Source organism: Indicator indicator, chromosome 22, assembly GCF_027791375.1.
Source record: "Indicator indicator isolate 239-I01 chromosome 22, UM_Iind_1.1, whole genome shotgun sequence".
Classification (NCBI taxonomy): domain Eukaryota; kingdom Metazoa; phylum Chordata; class Aves; order Piciformes; family Indicatoridae; genus Indicator; species Indicator indicator.
The window spans coordinates 5,120,311-5,139,737 of record NC_072031.1 but is presented as its reverse complement, the minus strand read 5'-3'; the positions used below and the strand labels follow the sequence as shown (position 1 = coordinate 5,139,737).

Below are 19,427 nucleotides of genomic sequence, written 5' to 3'. Positions count from 1 at the left end.
TCCAAACTAAAAATTCCTGGAATTTTGTTAATTTTGTTGTGATCCTAAGCAGACTTTAAACTGTGAAGTTCCAGTGTCCAGCAGCCCTTAGGCTGCTCCTTTTTTCCATATTCAGTTCTGATAGCACTACGTTCTGACATTTCTTGTATATACAAGGAAGAAAGCTCTTTGGAAGGCACTTATTAGGTTCCTCCTAATGGATGGTTGCCAAAATGACTTTTCCCTGAGTTGTTGCCCTGTAATTCTCAGTGAACTCTCTAATACTGCAGGTCAGTCTGTGTTGAAATGAAAAACCACAATGTCTGAGGATGGACATCTGAAAGCAGAGATATGTAAATATTTTTGAAATGTGTAAGTCTTTATGCCAGCATTTGCTTTCAAAAGTTCCACCTTTCATCTGCACATCCATTTTATTCTCTCTTCTTCCAATATAAAAATAACCAGTCTTAAAGAATTGCAGGTACAGTATTGTAGGACTTAAGTAAGCTGTAATCAGCAGGCAAAATAACCAGTAGTTAGTCACTTTCGTTCCTGTTCCTTTGCTCTAAAGCACAACATGGTTGTTGTAGCTATTGACCATCATGAAAGACATTATTCTGACACTCTGCAGCTCTCCTTGCATTTACAGTAGAGCTTAGAGCCTGCAGTAGCTTTTCAAGTCAGCTGAGTTTTGCATGCTGCAAAACAGCATTGTTTGCTGAGACTTTCCCAGAGTCCTGCTTGGACTGAAGCACTTAAATGTGGTGGTGCTCAACTGGCTTTGCAAATCTGATTAGTTGTTTACTGCAATAGAATGAACAAAAAAAATATTGTGTTGGTATTGGGGATTTCAAAAACTATTGTAAAAATACTTGGCAAATTTAATTTTTTTTCCCATCTTCTACCAATGGTCCTCCCAAGATTTAGGTAACTTAGGTAGTGGACTAAAAGTGAGGGTTTGTAAGTTTGAAAAAAAACTCTGACAAACACAGAACTTGCTAAAAAATCTGTGCAAACATCCTGGCCCAGCCTGGTTGTTCTTCTGTCCTTTCTGGAACACTATCTTCCAGAGGTACTGCCTTGCTGTTTCTCCCCCCCCTGCATGGAGTTGCAGGGGGACTGAGTACATTGACTGTTGGCACAAAAATAAAGGTGTCAGTATACAAATTCTTACATCCAGAATTGTGGTGAAAAGGATTTTCTTACATAGGAATGAAGCTTGTACAATTCCTCTGTATGACTGGGATGTACTGTGCAGCAGAGAAACGTTAATGCTTCCTGTTGCTTTTAAAATCTGTGCCTCATTTTGACTGTGGGTTTCAGTCTTCTGAACAGATGCTTTTGTTCTGCAACTCACTCAGTCACCCAGATTTCTTTAGTTGTATTATACCACCTGGAATGGAAAGAAAAGGAAATGTTTACTGAAAATTGCTATCTGCTGGAGGTGAATTATCAAATCCACTTTTCTTGAGACAAATATTGAAAAGAGCTTTGTAAAGATTTTTACAATTTGTAGCTCATTGACAGGTTTAATCAATACCAGCGTGGAGGCTTTCAGCTGGACCTTTCTGTGAAGATCATTCAAGTGTGCTAGCTGATGGTGATCTCTCTGATGTATGTTGTGCTAGATGGCAATGTTGAAGAGGCTCTCTGTGTCTTAAAGCAGACTCTGATAAGTTTGAAAAAAGGCATGTGTTGAGTGTAAGTGTGAACAGGGCTTTTCCTCATGCTTTCTTCTGCCACATGCATACATTTTTGAATGAAATCTCCACTGCTTTTGGGCATAGAGTGGTCTGTGTTGTGTGGCAGTGATAGAGAGAACAGTGATCAGTCTCACACTTAGTCCAACCAGATCGACATGCTTTGTGATCTCACCAGTTATTCTTGACCAGTTGTGGAGCATGCTTGAAGGGCAGAGACTTTGTCTTTCAGAAGAAGCCTGGGAACCAAACTTACTACCTACTCTCTCTTAAGCAGAAGAAAGTATGTCTATAGTACATTTGGTGTCTCAAAGCACTATTTTGCTTTCTTGCTCTCAGTTTCCCTTAAACATTATCATCCATCAGAAAGTGGAAAATATGCTCTTGGGCATGAAATCAAAAGCCTATAGTGAGTGCAGCCACGATCTGAAGCATACCTCACTGGGAGTTGCTCTTTAACACACAGTGTAATTAATGTGTAAAGATGAGGGAGAGTTCTAATTACGCGTTACTGATTATGGCACATTATAAGATCATTGACAGCTGATTAGAAACTTCCAAACTCATTCAGCATTCAAAGGCTTTTTGTAATCAAATACAAATTTCAAATATATGCCTTTGTATGTAACCTTATATAGATTCTGTGTTCAGTGACATTTAATAAAAAGCACATCAGAACTTCAGAGGATTCAGTGTTGACTCGTTTCCTCTTGCACTAATTCCAAAGCACAAGAGCTTTTGAAAAAGTTCAGCAATTTAGTTCACTAACCAGACATATAAACATAAATACAGAAAATGGATCCTTTATAAAGGAAGGATAGCAAGGATATATAGGAAAGGATATAAAAGCATATACATCTTCTTGATAAAGGATAAAGTTATTATCCTTTTATCACTGTTCTGTAGCTTATATAAGACAAGCCTTGCTGTCTTACTCTAGTTCTTGTGTTTTGAGGTGTGTTCCTTATTTTCCCATCTGTTTCTAAGTAGTACTGTAGCTGAAAATTTCTGAAGTACACAAAGACTGAGGAAGCGACTTCCCAGCCCTGGACACCATGGGCTAAAGGAAGCGGTTATATTTTTTTGGCCAATTGCAGGTGAAAATGGTTGAATTAATTAGTTGACACCACAACATTCACAATATGATTAATTGAAGAGTGTATTACTCTTTCTGAAATGAAGTAGTGTTGCTTTGAAAGCAAATAACTTATTCAGCAATTTATCCAAAGCATACTCTGAAATGTGTTCAATAAAATAGCATTTGATTTGCTTTAGTTCAGAGCAGTAATGTCCTAATTTACAAATAGGGTAAGAAAATAAAATCATCTGGTTGATGCAAAACACTAAGTATTAAATTTCCCCAGTACCTTTGCTACTTTTAACACTCTGCTTAGTAAAATTTAATGTCCAGGAGCAGGGATGATGACAGGTTGACATTTCTGAATACAGCCCTTGCAAAGAGTTTGATACCAGGTCAAGTAATGAAATTAGGATATTTCGGGGGATTACTGAGATTTTAATTTCCTCCTCCTTTGATGTCACTTAGAAAGTGGCTAACAATTCCAGCACATCAAAATGTTTTTGAATAATGTTTCTGAAGGCTTTTAGAGTCTTAATTTGAGTGAAACTTGGTTTGAATTTGCAAAGGCTGTAAGACTATTCAAACTTTTTTACTAAAAAGCTTTCTTTGATAAATGGTTATTTTTATCAGGACTTCTAAGTGCATTAAAATGCATTAGTCACATGTCTTGTTCAGTACTCATCACTGAAATATTAGCTACTCAGGGCTGAGGTGATAAAAAGGTGCAATGCACTTGACTACTCAGTAGTACATTACTTGCTGTCAAGGTACCAGTTTTCAGGGAAAGCTCAGTCAGAGGAAGTTAGATCTGTGGAAAAAAAACCTACTGTTCTATTCTTTTTTCTTCTTTTTTAAGAGCCTGAATGTTGACAGCTGGCTTGACAATTCCCTTGACTATTTCTGGGCATAGGTGTTAATTTAAAATAATTTAATTGAATCTCAGTTGACACCATCAGCGTCTGAATTCACAAGAGCCTCCTGGAAATGCAGCTTTTCCTGTTCCCTGTTCAGTGTTTCGTACTGTAACAACTCCTATGCACAGTTGGAGGCCCTGTTAGGTTTCTGCAGTGAAAATGCTGGACCTAATTTCGTTTTCTGGTAGCATTAAAGTAGTGAGTCAAAGATGAGCATAAATGATGAAGAAAAATTTGTCTTAGTTCCTCAGCTGAGAAAGAAATGGCTCTGTATTTGTGTTTTTATTGTGTTAAAGAAATCAAATTTCAATTCTTTTCTTTCTTTTAGCTTAACTGTTCTTGCTACCTGGGAGGCTTCTCAATGAAGCCCTTTTTCCCCTCCTCGCCTTGCAAAAAGACACACATTTTATAATGAAATGAGTGGTTATGATTTGTTTAGGCAAACTCTTTCCTTGTAATGTATGAGGCTACTCCAGAATTTTCCTACAGAGAAAACAGATCATGTTTAAAGCCACAGATGGGCTGACTGGGCAGTGCAGAATGATAAAGATCTAAATGGCATTTATCCATGCAATCATAGTCATACCAAAAAAAAAACACTCCAAGCCTGCAAGTTTTTTTTTTAACAATAGCATTTCCAAATATTTTGCTTACCTGTTTAGAGTAATTTCTACACTACATTATCTGCTGTACTAATAAACTTCTTGCCATGGAATATTTCTACAGCTTGCCAATGGCATTAATATAAAGAGGAAAAGGAGATAAACACCGGAGAAGGAAGCTATAAAACAGTGACTTGAGACACCCCAGAAACAGGTACCTAAGACCAAAGTAAATTGCAGCAATTCTCTTCCACTTGTTACATTTATATAGAGAACTTTAAAAGAAAATTGCTAAATTTTCTTGCAGCCCATAAAGCTGTAAGTTCAGAAGGTAAGAAACAAACCTTATTAATTATTACATTAGGGATTTATACTTCCAGAACTATGTTTTTCTTCGTTGGGATACGGTTCTAGATATCAGATCTCGATACCTAGATCTCAGAGTAAGAAGACATTTATTTATTTTAAATTATATTAAAGATTAATTAAAATTAAAAATGGGCTATATTTGCCAAATCATTCCCTTTAAATTTGTTTATTATTTTGTAATAAACAGTAATATTCACCAGTTAGTCTGGAAGTAACACCGTAAGTGTGTACTAACATGATACTATGAGTGAACCAGGACATATTTTTGATATTATTCTGAAAAATGTTGAGTGCTGCCATCAAGCACCATTAACAGACCTTACTTAAGATGACATTCATTCAGAGTTAATGGGAGGGATAATTAAATATCCTTTGTATGGTGGTAGTTGAAATGGTAAGAAGCCACCAGGAAGCTGTGTGGGCAGATGAGCTAGAATTCACACTGTACCTGACAGGTGGAGTACTGCACTGAAAGTGTGCTTGAAGGTCTAGTTTTGCTTGTCTTTGAGGCAGAAAGTGAAGACAGCCAGTGAAGAATGAGAGAAGTAATTGGCAGTAATTTGAAGGATTATTCCCCTGGAGAAATAGAGATCTTCTCATTACAAACAGACATTTTTACAGCCAAGAAATACTTGGAATTAACAACCAGTTGCTCCAGGTAAAGGAGCCAACTAATTCTGATACTGGCTAGTAACTTTGCTTTAAAAAAGCTCAACCTCTATCCTCCATGCTGCTGCCACGGTTAAGTGAGATTTGGTTGTGGAGCCAGAGTATGAACCTCTGTCAGATCTCTGTTTTCACTGTGTTGTGTGGTTTACAGCCCACTACAGTTTATCTGCTGTGGCTCTGTTGGGCTGTGTCCTAGTTTCAGAACAGTATTTTCACTGTTTCAGTCCCCAAATCTACACTAGAGTTAATTAAAACTGGGAATGCTAATCAGCAGGTCTTCCTGTAGCTGTGAGATTTCTAAGACCTTAATGGCATTCACTGTTCCAAAGTTGTGACTTTCAACCTTCTAGCATTGTGGGAGACATTGACACAGTGCTCCTGTATCACAGATCCTGGAGTGTTCAGTGCCAGCATTCCTTACAACTGGAATTTCTGAATAGTGGCAAGTTCATTCCTGGATAGTACGGCTTCAAATACCTCAGGATAAGGGTTGCATAATTGAATTCTCTACCAAATACCTGCCCTACATCTGCAAACCATGAAACAACCACCAGGCTTTTTGCCACTGAGTGTGTAAGAACGCTAAGAAGGACATTGACTAATATAATGTCCTTCTTTGCAATGAATTAGATTACATCTATGCACTATAGCAGATATCTGTTTTGATGTCCTGAGACTTTGATTAGGCAGACTGCCCTAGCGAGGGCATCTCTGTTACCCTTACAACCTGTGTAAGTAGTACACTGAAGAGCTAGGACGTAGGTAAATGTCCTCAAGCATTGCAGTTGCAACTGCAGTTGCTGAAGTCAACAAGGGGAAGAATTATTTACTTTGTTGCTTTAGAGAAAAAGAAGAGTAGAAGCTTGGAATCCAGTGGAAATAGTAAGCAATAAATGTAAATGCTTGAATTTGCATTGTGTAATGTTCTCTAAGAGTATGGAAATTTCATGGGTAACATTTTATTTCCACAGGAAGTTTTGTGTTTAGATTTAATTTCTAGGAACCCAAGGGCAAAGCAAAGCAATTAAAATGTTGAAGACTTAAAAATAAACTTCAGAAGCTTCAAGTAAAATACTTTTAGCTGATTAGTGGTACAATGCATCTTTAATGAGAAAAAAATTAGGATTGCTTTATTTCTTAGGAGTATAAGGAGAGATGTTAGATATCTGCATTGATAATAGAGGGTTTAGAAATAATCTGACACTAGGGGTAGCTTTTCTAGAAAAAAGTAGGAAACTCCTATGTGGCCTAATGCACAGATAAAAAGCAGTGAAACAAATAGATTTGTAAAAAGCCTTTCACTGAAAAGCTTGTTGTAAGGTGAATTTTGACAAAGTCCCATCACTCTCTTGATGTGTTTAGACTCATCCCTTTTATATGTATCACATTCCTCTATTTTTGTCAAATTGTTAGTTTATCTTGATGTCTGATTTTAATGCAAAGTAGTTTATATTAAAAAATCCAGGCTGTAAAATGTAGAATTAATTTTGAACGACCCACATATTACATATGTATTTATTTACCCTGCATTTACCCACAGCAAACAAAATCCTATTTAAAGCAGGACTCAGAAATACACTTTACGAAATATTTATTCTCAGTTATCTTACTGCGACAGTGTACCAAATGAAGGGAATAAGAAAAGTCCTTTGATTGGGAAGATTGGCAGCTTTTATGGTTTTAAATGAATTGAATTTTAAATATGCATTTATTATCTGGGTTAAATTGCTACAGAGTGAAAAGGAATGCTGTTCTCTAAACAATAATTGGTCTATTTCAGCTTTCAAATTGGGTCATAGTAACAGACAGTGTTCTCTGTTCTCTGTTCTTTCCCTTGCTCTTTTTTTTTTTTTTTGCTTTGTTGAAAAAATGATTGAAACTCTAATTATTACTGTGTTGAGGCAGTATGCTCATAAAAACAATATTTTTTTCATGAAGGATAGATCTTCTTCCGTACCTCTGTTTTGATGGTATGATATTGTAAGACACCTTGAGGAAGACTGAACAAAATATGCTGAAGCACATTGAATACAGCAATGTCAGTAATTGCTGGAATTTATCTTTGGTGATGGACACTTCACCTGCTGTATGGCTAAAATGAAATAAATCACATTTATTGATTAACTCTATTTTACAGTTATCATATTCCTGTAAGTGCTTTTTAATCAAAACAGAAGGACTGAGAATGGAGGGGAAATGACAGTACTGGTCTGCAAAGCTCAGGTGCTATATTACTTCTTTCCAGTTATATCTCAAATTGCTCTGGTCATTGAACAGGTTGGGTAGAGTTGGGGATAGAGGGAGACATTGACTCCTCCAGGGTTAACCTAACCTTAAGTAAAGGTTAGGAGTCTTGTCTAAATACATGAACCACCTAGATTATTGCAGTAGTCAGCAGAGACCTCTTCAGGGGCAATTCTAGCTTGCACGTCCATTACAGGATAGGATGAATTAACCTACTGGAGTTACATATCTCCATATAAAGGAAGTTGTTCAGACTGAAACACCAACCTTTCCCATTGGTTATGACAGCCCAATACTTGGAACTGCTAGAATGGCAAGATTATGTTCAGCTCAGATTTGTGCACTCTGTTCCCACCGTGGTGGTGTGCTGGAAGTCATGTTCTGAGGTGGGAGTGTCTGTGTCACATGTGTCCAAATACATGTTTCCTAGCTGGTGTGCTGTTGGCAAGTTATTCAGAAAGTGACTGGATAGGCAGGTTGCCATAGGTGGGACTGCTGCTCTCAGTTCACTAGAGCAGGATGAGATACCTGCATGTATTTCTATGCCTTTTTTGTGTGGAAATGGGTGAGAAAGGCTGAAGCAGACGTAAGTAATGCCCTTACCAGTTTGTTTAGAAGGCCACATTGTGTTTTGTAACACTATACTTTTCTAACCAATATTCAAGAAAGATAAGGTTAAATTTAGAAGCTGCATGTTTCAATTGCTGGCTACCCAAAAGTGACATAACAAGACTTTAATTTTAAATAGGATAAGGCTTTAATGGGTCTCCTAGAGGGGAAAAAAGAAAGCTGTTTATTAGTTGAAATGTACTAAACTACCTACATTTGACAAAGTGCTAAGGAAGGAAATTGCTTCCAGAGAAACAAATGAAAATATCAATTAAAAAAAAGTAATGGCCCTCTGAATTGTGGGTTGTTTGGTTTGTTGGTTTGGTTTATTTTTGTGTGTGTGTGGTTGTTTTCTTCTTTAGAAGACTGTTTGGTATGGGTTTTTTATTACTTGAAAAGCTTTTGGTTTGCTGTTGTTTTAGTTCTGTGGTTTGCATTTTTTTTTTCCCTTTTGTGTACCATCTGCTGCATCGGTGTTGGATTTCATTTAGATTGGAGGCTAATTTAATAGTTAGTCTAATGCTCTCTACTGAGCATCTTCCAATGAAAACATGTCTCGGAGCACAGTGCCTGCATTTATCAGCCTTGAACTGCCTAATCTTCATCTGACTGAGGAACAAACAATTAATAAAACCCTTTTATGTTGGGGCAAATGGGATTAGAATGGGTGCAAATGACTCATGAGACCTTGCTCCATAGTAAGAGGAAATAATTTGTCTTGCTGAAACAGCTAAGCTAAAAAAACTTCTCCAAAAACCCCTACAAATCCTTTGTTGTTTAAGACCTCCTTGTTAGTCTGCTCAGTTGTGTGAAGCTGACAGCATCCGTTGCTCTTTCAAGCTGCCACTGAAATGAACGTGGCGGATGTGGAAGCTGCCATGGGGCTGTTTTTTTCGGGGGAAACAGAGCTGTAGCTACAGATTCACATCTTGGAACTCACATGCTTGGCCATAAAAAGGTTTCTTCTATTAACTTTTTTTTTTTCAGTACATATATTCACCTGAGAAATTTGCTCCTCTGTTGGCTGTTATTTTCGTAGTGGTTCATGGTAACCATGAGACTGACATGCTGGTAGCCTAAACCACCTGGTATTGCATTTTCATACCTGCCAGTGATGTGGTCTCACATGACAGCATGGCATAGGAAGAGAAATAAGTTCTTAGTAACTGTAGCATATTAGTGAAGCAGAAACTCCCTCTAAAAGTTCCCAGTACAAACCCAGCATTTCTGCATGGTGACTGTTCATCACTAAATAATAGGTAATGGTAGGACTTGCCTGGCAGGCAAACTTTCTGATAGTTAATGTATGTGTAAACCTTTCCCTTGCTTGAAAGGATATTGCTGTGCTCAAGTAGCAGTTGCAAGGGGAGGCTTAATGAGAGCATTAAGGAAAGAGGCTTATTCACAGCATTAACATTAGCTGAAACAATGATGTGTTAGCCTGCAGTGGTTTGTACAGTGATATGCATAGACAGAAGAGCTGAGCATTTTTAAAGAGTGAAATGTTCAGGGTTTAATACTCTGTATATTTGCTTATGTCAGCTGTGTTATTTCTTCTCACAGCAGAATAAAAACAGCTACTTGAGGATAACGTCTGGGAAAACGAGACATGAGAAAGAAAACAAGTTGCTGTGCTGAGGTAAGAAAGGCATTGTTGAAGCAAAGTGAACCTAGGTCTGAAAGCAGAGATGTTAGATGTGACTTGACTTCTCTTACTGCCCATTCCCAGCATAAAATGTGATTGTCTGTAACCCCCAGACGTTGAATAGTGTGGTCCTATCAAAATATTGCCTCTATTAAACCCAACAAGATTAGATGCTGGACCCGAATGGGCTAAAGGTAAGTGGTGCACAGAGCTTGGTCAAGGCTTAGAGAACTTTTTTTTGAAAGATCTGGAGGAAGTGTTCTTAAATTTGTTGTTTACAGTGACACTGGCAAACCAAGATTGAGCTCAGAGTGGGGTGGGGTTTTTTTTAGTAATTTGCCTCCTGTTGATAGGTCTCCACCTCAGATTATACTTAATTAGGTAGCATTGTGTTACTTCCACAGGTTGCTCTGGTGTTTTAATACAAACTTCCCACATTTAATAAGCGTCATCAGGGTTTATCTCAGCCTTTTAGCTGCACATAGGAAACCAAAATTAATTGTGGTCACTTGATTTCTGCCTCCCCCTTGCCCCAAGTCCACAGACTCTGTTCTCTGTTGCATCAGCAGTTTGAACTTCTCATGACATCTTGTTTTAAAGTAAGTCACATGCTGACAGAGTTACAATTATCAGCCCTTCTGGAGACAGAAAAATAATGTACTCAACATCAAAAGATGGGTGTTTAAAATGATAATTAGTGTCTCCATGGGTGGATTTTTTTCATATTGTAATATAATATTAATTATTTTTCTTTACATAAACATGATTGTAGCACTGTGACTGCCAGGACCTCTGCAATTTCAAATTAGTTAAGACATCAATCTTAATTCTAAATTAGGTAATTATGCTAAGAAAAGTGATCAAAGGAAATTTGTCAGGCTGGTAAAAAAAAGCACATTCCATTTGGTTGTGTTTTTTTGGTTTGGTTTTTTTTTTTTTCACCCCTTTACTTCATACAGGAACATGCTGTGGTTAAAAGCCCTTCCCAGGTGTCACACAATTCCATCCACTTCATATGAATGAGAAATTGGGTGAAGTTCCTAGCTGGCATTCAAAATAAGGAATGTTTTGAAACAAGGTGCTTGCCAGGGCAGAGGCTTATGTGTTTTAGTGCAAGGGTCACCAACCCTGGATGTGTTTAAAGGTCATTTGGATATGGTTCTTGGGGATATGGTTTAGAGTAGGGTTATTGGTTGGCCCTGGTGATCCTGGGAGTCTTTTCCAACCTGAATGTTTCTGTGATTCTGTGGAATGTTCGTTTTATTACAAGGGAAATGTTTATTTGTTTTTCCACTATCTTAGACTTTGGGATGCCAAGAAGTTTAGTATGTGTGCTAACTTAGACTACGTTAAACTAAGGCTGTGGCAAAATGAGCAACTACGGAAGTGCTGGTTACCCCTTTCTGTTTCAGGCTAGTGTAGGGAAGTCTTAATTCACTGAAATGAGGCATGGGCTTAAAAAGGTCAAAGTACTACAGAAGCTATTCCCTCATTTCAGCTAATGTTATTTTCATCAGAATGCCATTCTAGCTACAACATAGTAATTAAGCACAAAACTTGCTGTTCTCTGACATTTAAATTGTTTTCCTTTTGAAAACTTGCAAGGTGAGAACCAAAAAACTCTGTAGTAAAGAGAAATTTGGTAATATTTTTACACATGAACAGAACAAGATACTCTTAGAGAGAATTCTTAAAGAAATCAAGGATTTGGGATAAAAAGAAACCTTTATTTTTTTTTTAGCACAACTTCAGCTTTATGCTGAAGTGGTATCTTCGTAACAAAATGCCACAGGCTTTCTTACAATGAAATAGCACTTGAAAAAAGGTGAAAAAAATTACAAACAAGAATTAAAATTATGCTTATATTGAATGTTCTTTTTTTCTATTAGTACACTGTAACTCTGAAAAGAAAATGTTAGAACACTCTATACCACTGCTATTAACATTTTCATATTTGTGGAAAGACTTCCTCCCAAAGTTGTGCCTCAGTTTCCCAAGCTTTCACACGCTGCACCACAGTGGGCACAATATTCTATGCTCCAGTTAGCTCATCTCCCTCTGCTGAACTTCTCCAGCCTTATGATGTAAATGGACTGAAAGATTTAAGTCATAGTGAGACTATTCTTCCCTCTGCAAAATGTAAACTAGCATCATCTCACTCCTGAACTTGTACATTAGCTGTGGTTACTAAATAGCTCCCAGCTACAGAGGACCAATTTGTAAAAGTAGTCAGTGGCTTAAAGGATAGCCAAGTACAGAGGGTTTTAACTTCCACTGAAACTGGGCACTTAGGTACCTACCTAGTGCAAAGTAATCTAGCCTTAGATTTCTCTCATTTGCCAGGTGTTCTCTTGAAAATGAGACTGAAAATGTTCAGCTAGGCAAAGTCAGGTGGAGAACAAAAGCAAAATAATTTTCTTTCTTTCTGAATCACAAGATTCCTCTGCTAAGGTTATTGCCATGGGACAGGAGTCACATTTGGTGCTGTCCATCTGCAGCTACAGCTGTATCACCGGAGCAAGGAAATGCTACTGGGGTCATTTTGGAATCTCACATGTACCACAAATCAAGCTTGAAGAAGCCTTCTAGATAAACTGTTGTGAGTAAAATGTAATGAAACTGACTCTTCAGTACAGCATTTCATCTCTTTCAACATATTTAAGTATCTGTAATGCCCTCCAGGGAACCATGTTGTATGTGACTAAACAAAAGGGATAGAGTGCCTTACTTTCTCAGCTAGTATTGTCTGTGTTCTTCCCTCTTCAGGTGCTAAAACTGCGCTGTTTCTAGATAACCTGTGGCATGGACTGTAATGTGCTCAACAAAATACTCACAAAATAAAAGCAGGTATGTGTTAATTACATGAAGACTTTTTTTGGGGGGGTGTATTTAACAGTAATCAAATCAGATACAGTTACTGAAAAGAATAGGTGGATTTCAGCATATAAATTCTTTCTAGATAATTTATTTTTAAAGACTTTTTCCAATGAGGTAAATATGTTTTTTAGGGTTTGCAACACTTGATATTGTATAACATTACAGTAAGGCACTGTTAAATTACATCTCAATATCAAAGGTTTCACCTTGTGTAGGAATCAACAAAATGACTTCTGATAACAGCACAGAATATTTTCCCCATACAATTATTCCAACTTCTGAAGGTGTAGTAAGAATATAGCTAACTGAATGGCAGCTAAACTTTAAAATGTTCTGCTTCTGTCAGAGGCATCTATATATGCTTCATTTACAGACTTTTCATTATATAAACCCAGGATATAATGGGAGGCAACCCAGGCTGTGACTGCAAACCAGAATGCTCTCCTGTCGCTGCTGGCTCTGAAGAGCTAAGAAACTGAAGTAGGAGAAATGAGCAAAAATCCTACCTCTAGGTAACAAGATCTGATCCAAAGGTTGCTAAAAGTCAGTGGGAATCTGTTGATTTTAGAGTTTTTGCGATATGGTTTTATAGAGTTAAGAAGTGCCCCATTTTTATTGTCCAGAGTGCAACACAAATGACTAAATGTATTGATTTAAAAATACCCTATGAACTATAAAACTAAGATAGACCTGACTTAAAGGGCTATCTAGAAGCTACAGCTCTCACTCTTTCATACACTGCTGGGTAAGACTTCCTTGTTAGAGAGAAAGTAAACATTCTCAGAACAGTTCTTTTCACTGATACATTGCCACATTAGTTCTGCTCTTCTTCCCTATTCCTCACAGGTCTCATTCTGAAAAAAGAGAAACCTGTTAACTTTTTTGTTGCTTAGAGTGATAGCAAATTGAGAGCTGTTCTGGGGCATGGTGCACTATCAGAAATCTGTATCTTCAGCCTGGGGGAACTTTCTGAAGCTGTTGCCCTATATGGGAAAAAAAAAAAAAATCACATCATTTGACAGAGCCTAATTTTGCTTAGCCAGCATATCTAGCAGCTCTTTCTCTATGCCTTGGCTGCTCAGCTCATTCAAACTGCAGTATCTATGAACAATCTTTTCATCTGTCACAACAACCACTCGAAGCCCATGTGTGTCTTCTCCCAGCTGACATCCTATTGCTGATGAAACCACCATTTCCAGTCCTCTGTAGGATCCTCCAGCATTCCTATGATAATGTCCAGAAAATACAGCTTTAATGCCTGTTTAAAAAAAAGAAAAAAGAAACAAAGAGAGAATGCATTTAGTTAGCAGCTGCAGTCTATGTATAAACTGTGTTTACAGTAAATACTGTTGAGGTTTTGTGCTGAGGCTTTTGCAGCTGCTGTGCTTTAGAGAAAGTTCTGTAGCAAGTACAGTTACAGGTGTCGTGTTTATCTTCATTCTTAAATGGTTCATAAAGCATAAAATTAAATCATTTACTTGAGCTTGCATTCTAAGCAAATAATTAGTAAACAGCAATAAATAATTCTAACAGTAATAATTAGTAAAAACTTAATTCTGCTCCACTAGCTCTGTTTAGGGTTATTGGTTGCCAACTTCTTTATGCTTACTGCAAGGTGTTTGTCATCTTGCTGCTTCTTTGGCTAGAAAGAAGGAACACTCTAGAGGAAACTGATTAAAATTACAATAAAAGTCAGTAATAGGCAACTGCTTAAAGAATGATGCTACCAAAACATGAGTTGAAATCCAAGGATTGTGGAGCTGTATTTATCAACTAACAGAAAAAAAGTTCATTAAGGAGAGCTTAAACCTATTTCCCCAAGGCCAGTGACCTTAAAGACACCAAATCCCCCAAAAAAAGGCAAGCAAGAAACATAAATGAAAAGATAATTTGTAATTTTTTTCTCCAAGACATGAGGAGTTATCACAGATGGAACAGAGGCAGTACACATCAAAGAAAAATAATAAGCAAAACAGATTGTGAATTATAGTATGAGGGGAAGAAGGATGACAGTAGCCAAAAAAGGAACAGTTGACAACCTGCCAGTGGAGTCAGGCTTGCTAATGACATGAATTAACATTTACCTGGTATGGGGTACAAACAAGGCAGGTTTATTCTGATTTCCTCTGTATTTTTAATGACTTAAGGCTGTTCTGTTTCTTTCTTTTTTGTTAAATAGCCTTTTTATATTTTGGACTGTATTAGGGTATGAAAAAACCACTCCATAAAAAAAATTGAAATAATTACATCTGATCTGTTGCAGGAAACGACATCTATACAAGTGTCATCCAAGCTTGGTCAGGAGTAGAAGAAAAGCTAAATGACAAGTAGCAGCAGGTAAAAAGGACAAACATACTTCATGTTTAAGGCTTTATAATGTACTTTGAAATCCTTGCCTGAATCATTGTCTTATTAGCCAAAATGTTTAAAGTCATGGCCAAGGATTCTTTCTCTTCTCTTAGAATATGGTAATTTAATAAAAAATTAATCAAGTTTGCAAATGCTATCTTTGATCAACTTCTGAAGATGATCCATATGCCAGCTGTACTTTCCTGCCACACTCCTCAGTAGCGATGAGATTTCTGCAGAAATGTTGAAAACATTTGAAATTAAATGAAATTGTGTCATCCTCATCTCCACATCAGCAATTTCTACTTTTGTTTCTTCTGCCTTGCAAACATAAATAAAATGGCAGGAGCTGTAGTTACTCTGGATGGTCCTTCTGATTGTCTTACAGAACAGTTTCCCCTCCCCATTTGATGTTTCATGAGTTTTAATCTTTATTACTACAACATAATGGAATCTTGTTCGGTCTGAAGAGTCAAAACAGCAAGGTAAAAGTAATTTTAATGCTAAGTACTTATCTTTCCTGTCAAAGATTTTAAACCTACTAACAACACTGAGAACCCAGCTTCTACCTAAGAGAGAACATGCTTTCATAGACCACCACTTCATTTCCAGATCATGCCAGCATCCTTCACCATCTAGCTATTCTATGCACTGCCGATAGATACAGCTGAGCAGCAGAGTCAACAGCATTTGTAGTTTGGCAAAACAATTATTCATCAGCTTTCTTGCTAATCTGAGATGATGCATATTTTATTTTGAATGAAAATCTGCAGTTAGTATAAATAGCTAATTTTGCAAACAGGTTTGGGGTGTAATTTTTGGCATTCTTCAGTCTAAGATCCTTGGATTTCAGACTGTTACAGCTTCCTGAAGCTGCCTCTAATGCTATTTTATACTGTTGTGAAACAGTAAAATTACTGGACCAGATGGCTGAAACTGCTAGGCTTTTTTTTGTTGTTGTTCTTGTATATAATTGAGTACAAAATATGTAAATTAATTTTATATTTTGTTACAGAAAGTGTTGATTTATGATACTATTAATGACAATTCAAACATTTTCAGATGCACTTATTTAAGTGTAATTTCTCTACTGAGATACAATAGGTTGCGTGCTATTCGTAAGGATACTTTGATGGTCCTACACAAAGCATCTGAAAGTACATTAATACTGAGTGACTCAAACCCCACTAAGTATTCCCTGACAGTCATGGCTACATAGCCAGCAGGTTATCAAAATAACTGGCTGAAAATTAATCTTTCCTATTAGATTGCTATATTCGCTAAAATTCTGCTGTGCTGTAATTGAACAAATTATTTTCCTGGCACTGTTCTATAGATGCTGTATCTTGCTGCACGTAATTGGTATTTATATTAAAAAATAAACTAATAAGCAGAACTCTAAACCTGTGCCTATTCCTGAGGAGAACAGCAGAGAAGAGTGAAATTTAACACACGGGGGCAAGTGCCAGCTGTTGTGGGGCTTCCCTCTGCAGCAATGGTCCTGCTCACCACCCCAGGCTAAAAGCTCTTCTTAAATATGCAGCACTGATAAATTATCTTTCCAACCATTGTTTCTATCATTCCAGATCAATAATCAAGCCTATAAAGATGTACAGGGATGCACACTGTGATGACAATACCAAACTTCTTAACAGAAAAGGTAACACATGTATAGCCCTGTTCCAATGGTAGGCCAGAGACTGGTTTATTTCTGAGATACTATAACCTTAAATGACTGATTTTGCCTCAATTTTGGAAGAGTAGAAGCAATTTAAGCAGATCTGTGATTAGGAACACTCTATAACTTCACAAGGAAATCTATATTTCTCTATCCAGAAAAGCCTTCCACCCATTCTTCTATAGCAGACTTCTTTCACAGTGATTGAATGAAAAGGGGAGTAGGTGAACGTGTCTTAAGACAGCAGTCCCTTTGCTTTTGCAGGAGTGATTTGAAGACTGATACAAAATATATAAACTAGGCTCAAACTATAGTTAAAAATTAGGCAGCTTGGAAAGCAAAATATAAATTATTCTGCTGTGTGCCTGGTAAAAGCTACATGTGCTTTCATCTTTCAAAATCCAAACCCTTCTCAAACAGCAAATTACTCAAGGTGGAAGACAGAGAATGAAATAACCTTGACATTGGACAGTGGTGTATGGGTATTGTCAGCTAGAACTTGCCTGTTACCCTATTTTAATTTATCAGTACTAATTATCTGCTCAGTGTAACCTGCTCATCCATCTGGTGTATGATTTACACTTGCAATTTACACTTTACTCGGCATAATAACTTTGAGAGCAGGAACCTAGCAAAATAGTTTGGGTGGGTTTTTGCTTGTGTTTTTTATAAACTTGGGAGAAACCCAGTGAGACTCCCTCAAAAGGTGATGGTACAGTATCAAACCTCTGTGACATAACACAGGTCAGGAAGCTTCTTTTCATCTTAGGAAAACTAACTGCAGCTTCACCTGCTAACTGCCTACACTTAAGGAAGGCATTTTGGTTTGGAACTCAGGACTGATTGGTAAGCAGTGAAATATGATACCTGAGAGGAGAGAGGACACGATTTGAAACCTCTTTTATCTCCTACTGGCTGTGGGAGCAGGTTCTGCCTAACCAAGCTGCTTTTTATGGGTACTGTTCATCCAAATGCTCACTTTCAGTGTAGTTCCCTCATTCAGCACCTAATTGCACTAGATGGATGTTCAGAGCTGAAATGCCCTTGTGGATCTCTCTGCTCAGCATCAGCCTCTGGTAGAATTCAGTACCTGTTTTATACACCTCCCAGTGAAAATTTTGCCCAGACCTCAGTACTCAGGCACTCTTTTATTTCCAGTGCTCGTATTAATTCTTGTTACTGTTATGTTACACAGAATCAGAGAGGTTAAAGATCATCTAGTTCCAACTCCCCTGTCCCATGGGCAGGAACACCTTCCACTAGACCATGTTGCTCAAAGCCCTGTTCAGCCTGGCCTCGAAAGCTTCCATAGCCTCTCTGGGCACCATCCTGAACAAAAACCCAAACACGTCACTACTGTGCATTAATAGAAGTCTAACTGCTGTTGTTTTTTCTTCAACAGCACATTTTTCTTCACTCAACTGTATTCCGCTCACTTTTGTTAGTTAGCATAAGAAGGAAATCTGAACCAGTCAATGCAATAATACTAAGATGACAAGCAGGCAATTTACTTTGCTCTTGCTTTTGATCTTAAACATAAAAAGAATCTTAGAGATGTATGCACTCAAATTTAATTTATTCACTTCAGACGTTTTTCTGAAGTAATACTGTCAATTTCTTAGCAAGCCCTCCCCATTTTTTCTTTCTCTAAAATCTGTGAAGAAAGAAGAGTGCCCTGTCAGGCCTCATTTCTATAGCCTGCTTTAAGGTATCCTGAGGTCATTTAAACACATCCAGCTACACAGAAGATAGGTACAGCCTTTGCCACTGCAGAAAACAATCCCCCCAAAAAAAACAGTAGAGCAGTGATTTGGTTTTAATCCCTAGTTTGTGAAATAGCAGTTGGGAAAAGCTTTGATATAAAAGCTGTATGAAATACTAAAACACTACTGTGTAAATAAATGTCCAAAGGATGGCACCTTCACAAGCATTCATTATTTCATTTTTTATGAAAGATAGAGTGATTTGAATTTAAATGTGACTGGAGGTTTCACAGTATCCATTAACCAAAAAAAAGCAGGATCCATTACTGAAAGACACTATTCATACCTACTGCATTATTCATTAAAAAAGAAAAAAAATAGAGGACTAAAATCAGAATAAAGTAAAAACCTGTGACGATAGTTACACCAATAAAAAGAAAACATGCAAAACAAACCACACATACTGTCTCTGTGATCATCACTGTCTGATGTCAGACTGCATAACAATACACTGGTTACTGAGCATCTGCTAGGGCAAAACACGCCTGAACTGCCAAATTTGGTTGATTAGAACAGGACTGGAAACCAGAGACCCGGGATAGTTACTGTACTGTGTTGGACACCAGGTCCTGCTCTGTCTCTTCTAGACCTGTACTTGAATTGTGAGAACCCTTAAAACCAATGAGCTTCATGCCTGCACACCAAACATAACATTTTCAGAATCAATCATTCTGCTAAAATATCAGTATATTTGTAAAAAATATTAAAAACAAATGTTTAAATACAGGAATTGATCCTGATTTTAGTAAACTAAAGATGTCTTCCTGCCATGCAATTTACCATCATTTTCTGATCAAGCACAAAAAGTCCTTTCTGATTCTGCTCTGACAAAGCTAAATTGGAAAGACAAAAAGATTGACTGTTTCCAAAGATCTGATTAGAACTCTTTTCCCTGCAGAATAGTAGGAAAGCATTAAAGAATAAAATACCTATGTTGGTACAAATTGT

At 37.3% G+C, this 19,427-nt stretch overlaps 1 protein-coding gene across 1 annotated transcript in view; it reads right to left on the bottom strand.

Annotated features, from left to right (window-relative positions):
- Nucleotides 1-13,714: 13,714 nt before the first annotated feature.
- Nucleotides 13,715-19,427, bottom strand: part of CPPED1 (calcineurin like phosphoesterase domain containing 1) — a 38,708-nt gene continuing 32,995 nt past the window's right edge. Inside the window, exon 4 of the mRNA XM_054391274.1 lies at nucleotides 13,715-13,947. Within this exon, the coding sequence (XP_054247249.1) occupies nucleotides 13,715-13,947 (233 nt within the window). The remainder of the gene's footprint in view (nucleotides 13,948-19,427) is intronic.